This window comes from Phaethon aethereus (assembly GCF_964289735.1).
Source record: "Phaethon aethereus genome assembly, chromosome: 14".
In the NCBI taxonomy this organism is placed as follows: domain Eukaryota; kingdom Metazoa; phylum Chordata; class Aves; order Phaethontiformes; family Phaethontidae; genus Phaethon; species Phaethon aethereus.
The window spans coordinates 13,657,868-13,666,500 of NC_138590.1; the positions used below are offsets into that span (position 1 = coordinate 13,657,868).

The window sequence follows — 8,633 nt, forward strand, 5'->3', positions numbered from 1 at the left end:
CTCTTTTAACCCTGGAGCTAAGATTAGAGTAAAGGGAGGAACTGCAAAAGGGCAGAGAAAAGAGCTAATTATTCAGAAAGAAAAGCAAACTTAAGGACCAAGAAATGGTAGATCTCTCTTCTTGGAAGCTGCAATTTAAAGCTTTATCAAGTTATGAACAATAAGGAGACAGGTCAAGTGACACATTTCTTGTCTGTTAAGGGGTGCACAGAAGTTTGGATGCCAAGCTGCCAGCAGCTCTCAGACACAGTAGAAGTTACCCTTCTACCCAGGCATTCGAAAAGGAGGGGCTGCCTGGCAACTTACTGTGCTACAGATTGATTTACCTATCTTTAGCTTTCTCCAGTCATTTGCCAGAGCCTTTAAATCTGACAGAAGAGGCACAGTCTGACAAGGCAGCCATAATTTGATATCCAGTACTACTTATATTCTTAACAAAGCTGTGTAGATAAACACTCTCATCCTTGTTACCTATCCACCATCGAGCCAGGGTAACACAAAATGCAGAAAATACTACCACAAGTGTCGGTTACACTGCTAGAAAAGATACCATTACCACTGAGAGGTTGTGCTTCATGTTGAATAAAGCAAGACCAGTAGCACTTCCTAGCTCCCTGGGTTGTAAGAAGTCATAAACAGCATGCCAGATCTGAAGGTAAAACCGCAAGTAGACTTTAAGAGATAACTGAGAATTTGAAAGTTTATTCATGGCAAACAAGATGAAAGGCAGTCCAAAAGTAGAAGGGGGTCTACTATCCCTGGATTTGGAAATAAAGCATTATGCTATTGTACTGAAAGTGACTTGAGCATCAGGATTTGTTCAGGAGTCTGTGAAATCTCACAAACCGATTCATACTTTCTGTTAACTGCCCAAAATCCCCACCGCCAGCTATAAGTTTTGCAAACAATCTGGGACCTGAAGTCAATTCAGAGTGTCTTTTATACCTCTTTCTAGAAGCAGAGGAATCCCAGGGCAAGCTGTATCTAAGAAGGAATACATGGGTGGCCAAACTCCACTAGGACTGACCAAAACTGTTCCGTCCAGGGGCATTAGCTCAGGTTAAGACAAAGTGCAAATGTAGGGCAGAAAGGCTCTTCCTGACTTGATTCCAGAACTGGAACAGATAGATACAAGGTTAACAAAAAGTAACTAGTCAGCTTTAACCCAATCTACCTCAATCTGATTTAAGTACCATTTAAATTATATTTAAATGAACGATTAGTTAAATAATCATTAATGTCTGCTTGCCATCACAGCACGTCCCAGCAGAACAGCCAGTTTTTAATCCATTCACCTATGGAAAAATTCCAGTTTTCAAGTAAAGGTGATCCAGAAAAAAAGTCTACACATACACTCAGGTGACTTAACCTGAGAGTATCTATTACTATTAAAAGATTTTGTATGCACAAAGTCACTGAAGACACCTTTCTCCCTGTGTCTACACAGCATCATGCATTATTCATTGATAGTACATTCATGTACTATCAAACAATTTAAAGCGGCGTAACTTAGAAATTCCTGTACAGAGTTAACAGGTTGGAACACACGATGCGTGATGGACACCAGCGAGGGACAGAGTCCTCTGAAGGTAAATATCACAGCAGCGCTGTTTACATAAGCATTTACATCATCCTGAAGTACCACGGAACTTGGCACAGTGCACTCCAGTTAAGGTGCGCTCCATAAAAGCCTCCCAACGACAAGCTCTGCTAAAGTCAACAGGATACCGAGCCAGCAGGTTGAAACTCTTGCTTTCGTAGTGGATCCAAACAAATTTCTGAAGCACTTTTTTTTTTTCCCTAGTGATATTTCAAGCACACAGTGGAACATTGCCTACAAACTCCTAATGCACCCCACCAGCTCTTTCCTTTCCAGAAGGAAGCTGAAGGCTACGTATAGGGAAAGGTTGCAAAGAAACAGGAGCAGCATGCAGATTGCTTTTACACCCAGATAACTGTTTCCTCAAAGTTTAATTTCGCAAGGATCTGTTCCTACACAATGAAGGTAAGGTTAGTTGCCTCCACAGGGAAGCAAATACAAGCGTGACAGGAAGGTTAACTGCTCTTCTTTATCTTCTTGTAGTGATGCCTGTAATTGTATTTAAACAGGGAGTGGAAGATGATACTATAAGTCCGGTAGACAGCATTCTTCTGCCTAATTTCACCAACACTCCTCACTGGTCATAAGAAACTTTCCGTTAGTTTATCAGTCCACTTAGTCAAATGCATGGCAACTATAGCTGCTCTTAAATCTTGCTGTCTCTCACAATTTGATCCATATTCATACAGGAGAAACACACACCTCTGGAGATGACGGTACAATTATGGTTTTCACCGGTGACCTAAAAAGTAGTCCAGATGCCAGGAGCCAAAAACTTCTCCTGCTGAAATCTTCCTTCCATGAAGAAGTGTAACCATTGCAGCTATTAAGAACTGCATACAGAGCACGTCTGAATGGCAAAACACCGAACCACTTGTTCGATAACAGAAGCACTTGCTCCACAATAGAGCTAACCCCCCCTGAAGAAGAGCAACTATAATAAACCTTTTATTTTCACCCAGCATAGGAGATCTAGAATAGAGCACATCTGTTCATTCAGCTCAGTTTTAACTGTTGCTATTACAGTTAAAACCACCAGAAGGAACGAGACCTTGAGTAAAGACCACTGAAAGCTCCAGTTCCTTAATAAACAGCTTTTCCAAACTTTACTTTGCACTTCACAGCTGTGAGATGGTTTAGCCACTTCATGCTCACTTCAACTCACTTCGCTAATCCAAAGTGCGATCCACACTTACATAGTCCAGCAAAACCTGCTCGTGTCCCAAGTGCACTGAAGTGATCAACTTTAGAGTAGCCCATACTGGAAAGCAGTCACTCTTACATTAAAACAGGCTGGTTCAGCTCTAGCACTTGCATTTCAGTCCTTAGATGCCAATTGTTTTACACCACACTTACCAAAATAAGCTTTTCAAAGTTTGCTTTTATATCAGCTGATGAGTGACTAGCAAAACACAACTGCCAACACGGCAGTCTCCAGGGGGTCTGCGAGGAGCCAGGCCTCAGAGCTCAACAGCAGTAGCAAGGTCTAGGGCACAACCAGCCTAACTGCCCAAGAAATTTGCTTAGGAAGTACGGTAAGTCAGTTCTTCTATTTACCTCTGGCTGGCAGAGAGCAGAAAGGTTTCCCCTCTCACTTTTCCCAGGCCCTTCTCTCCCCTCCCCAGCCTTGGCAGCACAGCCTGCTAAACCGTCCTCTTCCTTATTAGCTTTCGCTAGCTGCAACATGAAGCTGACAATCCTTGACAGCTTCATAGCTGCCCCCAGGTCAGAATGGCAAAGCCGATCATCTTCCTCTGCTGAGGAGGACACGAGCAGCAGTCTGGAAGGCAGCCCAGCACTGCTCCCCACTCAGCTCAGCATTAGGGCTACATTTTTCAGCAATACCGGCTGGAAACTTTAAGCTTAATTGCACTAAAGGCAAAGTTTAAGACCTCAAACTTTCCAAGAGGACCACTCTCACGAACTATTTTTCAATCACAAGTTTGCAGTTGGTTTCTCATTCACAACCTTCCAGCAGGCAGGGACATCCCACTCCTGCCGGCTGGCAGCAGAGGGCACCACACAATCACCTATGTGATTTATAGACTTCCATCATGCTCACAAGTGAATTTATAGAGCACAAATTACTACTACAGCAAGCTACAGGGTGACTCCATAAAGCATGCATCATATCAGATAAAAACGCCTGCAATGAAAGGCAGCTAATTTACTACAGTGCTTTTAGCCAGCAATTCAAAGAAAGAGATGTTCAAGCTTAGCATCTCTGAGTTCAAATGCCACATTCCCTAACAGCAGGTATCGCACAGAACACAGATCTCCAGTCTGACCACACAGCTACAGAGTAGTGTCTCTGCAGAGCATTAGTAGTCATGTAAACACTTGCATTAGCCCAAACATAAACCACTAGCCCACAAACTCACTCATCTGTGTTTTACATACTGCAGGACTACACATCAGTTAAACATTTCAGCTGAGGATGCCCAGCAGCCTCTGAGGCAGAGAGGAGATTCAAGACACGAAAGGAATAGTTGCATTTCTTTTGCTTTTTCCTACCCCCATACCTACAGATAGTATGTTTTTACCTATTGAATATTTGTTAAAAAAAAGAAAAAGATGAAACTACACAGGTGTCAATCCGCATTACACGAGCATACAGATACACACATACCGGTGAGCAAAAAAGTACAGTCATGAGGTATAAGAAGGTTCTAAGCTAATACTCTTGCTGTCAGCAGAAACACTTCAGTACCTTGATACCGTCACCCCCGTTTAAAGCTGCAACACTAGCCAAACATGTTACACACACCACGAAAAAAGGAATTCCTACTTCATATCGTCTGCTGAGCGACTGTACATACAGACTGATCAAGGACACTTCTGAGCATGCAGCTGTAGTGAAGAGTAACTCAATGCATCAGCTTTTCCAAAGACATCTGCAGCATGACCTTGAGGCCAAGACCTTGATGACTTCAGGCTATCCCTTCTCTGCCGAGCAAGAAGCACCCAGCGGAGCTGTGGGAGAACGAACCCAGAGGCAGAAGGAAAGAACACTGACCTAACCCACCTTATTAAAGCAATACATTATTTTCAGCCACCATAATGTTTCCCTTGAACATGTAAATACAGAAGCAATTAGCTGCCTAGGCATTTCTGCATAAACCATTTAGCATAATCTTTCCTAGAATATATTTACAAGGCTTCTGATTGCTTAATTTTCTGACACGTTTGTTTCAGGCACTAGAAAGATTAAATAAGGCCAAATTGCCTACACTGATTTAGTGCCATTTTGAAGGTAACATGCAGCACAAGACAGGCAACAAAACAAACTTCTAGCAGGTTTTAAACTTCAAAATGCTAGCATCACAACTCTGTATTCTAAGAATTGCTTTATAGCTTTAATTCAGCTGTTTCTTAAAACCTTTTTCCCCCTTTTGCTGTTACTCAGAAAGATAAAATTACTGATTGAAACAGCAGACACCATTTAAAGGGAAAGAGTGAGCCTGGACAGAGATTTCATTGAAAAGCTCAATTCTGTATCACATCTGAAATGTCCTCAATTCAAAGATTAGCCTGCACAAAAAGGCAAATTAAAGCCAGAAATAGAAGAAAATCTTTTCTGGCTGCTATGACTATAACTTTTTATGATGTAGCCTCCTGTCATCTAGAGTTTTGATATTGAGAAGTCAGCTGTTCAGAATGGCTTCATGAACAATCAGACAAACAGCATATTCATTTACAAGCTGGAAGTTGATTAGTAAGTAAAAAAACCACGAATGCTCATCAGGACCAAGAAAGAGAGGCCAGAACCACTGAACCTGAGGGTGCCCAAAAAATTGCTGTAGCCAGCTGGCAGATAACTCTATGACAACAGTAAAAAAACCCCAAACATTTGGTTTGTCTTTATTCTGCTTCATCTGCAATTATTTTTACCAAGACAGCCAGTTGTCCTTTAGGGTATGCTTTCCCTTGCTCAGTGTAACAGGAGCTCTCATTTCAGGGCCCAATCCTTCAAAAAAATAGGCATATAATACATGTATATCTTCACAGACCCACTGCAGCCCATAACTCCACGTTAATTAGACTGGAAGATGAAGCCTTCAGCCTAGAACCCAGTAACTCTGATTTACACAAGTGCAGAGAGGTTTTATTCTCCTGCAAGTTGCACAGACATTTCCTGCCCACCTCAACACACCATCAAAATAGAAGTAGCTCTCAATTTACTGACAGCTGCCATATAAACAGACAGAGGAAAACAGAGTCAACATTCTGTACAATACGGGCAATACAGGATAGCTAAATACTGAGAACAGTGAATGTACACAGAAATCGGCGGTGATGCACTGCACGGTAGGAACTGCACAGCTTACAGCGACCCAAAACCCACAGTACAAGGACAATTTTGGAAGACCAAAATAAAAAGTCAGCTTGTCACTGTTTTTTTACCCCTTATAGATTTAACCAGGATTAAGTGCTAATTCCAACAAGGAACCTTGAAGCCTCTTAAGAATAATTACCAACTTTCTCCTCATAAGCTCTGGAAGACATGTGATTTTACAGTGGTCTTCATTTCACCATAACACCACGCCATGTGAAGCTATGGAGCGGCAGACTACAGGGCTTGATTTGTATCAGTCATACAAACTAGATTCCCTGCAACCAACAGAAATACAAGCATAAGGCAGTACATCAGAAAGTCCAGGCATGTAATGATCCATGTATGTTAAACGGATTTCTGTGCAGTTTTGAGGATCTGCTACAAATGTATTTGTTATGGCAGGTAACAGCTGACCCCTTTCCCTACCAGCATGGCACATTACAAGGATATGATCATGGTTATACCCAGACTTGCACTAAATGCTTGCATTTGGAAAAAAAACCACCACATTTCTTCTGGGAAGGAAGAGCTCAGCCTCAGTTTCACTACACCTCTTTTTGAGAGCCTTCTCTCCCTCAGACCAGAAATTGCCAACATTAGGTTTCTCCACCTTTACAGTGCGGTCATAGCAGCAAGTCTCCAAGAAGGGAAAGATTTAGACAACTAAGAGTTCTCACAGAATCATTAAGGTTGGAAAAGACCTTTAAGATCATCAAGTCCAACCATCAACCCAACACCACCATGCCCACTAAACCATGTCCCTAAGTGCCATGTTCACACGTTTTTTGAACACTTCCAGTGACGGTGACTCCACCACCAGGCTAGCCTGTTCCAATGCTTGACCATTCTCTCAGTAAAGAAGTTTTTTCTTACTAACCAGTATAAACCTCCCCTGGTGCAACTTGAGGCCATTTCCTCTTGTACTACTGCTAGTTACTTGGGAGAAGAGACGAAGCAGTTTTAAGTGGTTCTGAACGAGGAGAGCCTTGTAGAGTAGCAGCTGAACTGATAGTTACATGCTGACATTTCACACTTTCAAGCCCCAATCATTCTTAATGGTACAAAGCCAAACCCAGAAGTGGATAAAGCAATTATGTAGCCAAAAGTAAGCGCAGCTAAACTGAGCTTCCTAACGTCTAATCTGGGTGATCTAGCCTTGCCGTCTCGCACACTAAAGCGGTAGGGTTTGTCTGATAAATCTACTACTACACCGGCGGGACAAGAAAGGAATGTAGTCATGTGCTGCAGTATCGTCAGGCCACACATGCAGCAGGCATCCCCTGCCCCTCTCGGGCAGAGTTATCCCCTCTTTTCCCAAAGGAGGATCAGTACACAGGCACAATCTTCAAGCTCCAGTCTTTCTCCTAGCCCTTGCCTTAAGCTCTGCGGGGACCCAGAGGCGATGCCGGTCCCCTGTACCTTTCCGAGGCAGGTGAAGAGAAGCGGCGCAGAAGAGAATGGCACATCTCCACCCCTGGGAGACAGAATTACTCTCCTTTTCTTTGCAAGGGTGGGACAAGCTCCGTTTCGTTACTCCTTGGAGCACGGGGCAAAGACCTCGCCTTACCAAGCTCAGCCAAAAAAGGCAAGCAGACCCTCCGGTCCCCGAATCTGCGAACTGCCAAGAAAACACTCGCGTTCCCCCTCCAACCCCGGCACAGGCTCCCGAAACGCAGCTCCCTCCCCAGGGGCACGGGAGCCCACCCCTGTTCCTCCCTCGCCCCCTCCCCTATAACGAGGTGGCTGCCGCCTCTCGCGCCCCTCCCCAGCCCCTGCCGAGGCTTCCCCCCCGTAAGAAGCGCGCACCCCCCGCCCCCAAGCCCTTCTGCCCTCAGCTCCCCCTCCCACGGGAGCCACCCCCCGCCCCGCGTCCCTCACCCAGCGGCTCCCGCCTTCCCCGCCGCGCACACCGGGGGCCGCTCAGCCCCCATGCCCCGCCGCCGCCACTCACCGGCGCTTCGCCGACCGCTGCCCCCGGCGGCCCCACGGCGGCGGCCCCCTCCCCGCCGGCCGCTCCGCCGCCCTCCAGCTGCCGCTCGCGGTAGAGGGACCAGAGCCCCACGTTGGGCAAGAAGACGAGGGCGGCCAGCGCCAGCCCCACCGCCTGCAGCAGCCGCTTCTGCTTCCGCCGCATCGGAGCCGCCGCCGGGGAGGAGGAGGCGGGGAGGAAGAAGAGGAGGGAGCGCGGCCCAACCCGGCCCGGCCCGGCCGCCCCCGCCGCCGCCCTGAGGGAGCCCAACTTTCCCCCGCGCGCGCGGCGGCAGCGGCGGGCGGCAACTCCGGCACTTCCGCTCTGCTCCGCGCGCGGAGGAGGCGTGACCTCGGCGGCCACGCCCACCGCCGCCGGAGGGCGGCCACGCCCCGTCGAGCCCTTGCCCCCTCCTCGGCTTCCCCCCACCGCCCGCCTGTTCCCTAATGACTCTCCCTTAATGACTCTCTACTAGTGACTCTGGAGGGGTGCCGCGGCACTGGCGGGTGCCTGGGTGGGCGCCGCGGGAGCGGGCTCCGAACCGGCCGTCGGGGATGTGGGAACCAAGGTGGTTAATTGCTTCAGAGAGGCTCGGCAATTAGCAGCCCGGCGGCAATACCTGCGGCCATTAAGCGATGGCCCCTGCGGTAGGAGCTGCCCGGGCGCTGCGGGGAGACCGGCCCGGGGGAAACAGCGAGAAGGAATCGGCCCCCGGGGTTAAACGCGGA

The 8,633-nt window shown here is 46.9% G+C and overlaps 1 protein-coding gene across 1 annotated transcript in view; it reads right to left on the reverse strand.

The window, feature by feature from the left end:
- Positions 1-8,342, reverse strand: part of GALNT10 (polypeptide N-acetylgalactosaminyltransferase 10) — a gene marked incomplete at its 3' end in the record, with an annotated part of 85,997 nt that extends 77,655 nt beyond the window's left edge. The window contains exon 1 of the mRNA XM_082006011.1: positions 7,903-8,342. Within this exon, the coding sequence (XP_081862137.1) occupies positions 7,903-8,070 (168 nt within the window). The 5' untranslated portion in view covers positions 8,071-8,342. The remainder of the gene's footprint in view (positions 1-7,902) is intronic.
- Between the last annotated feature and the right edge of the window lie 291 nt (positions 8,343-8,633).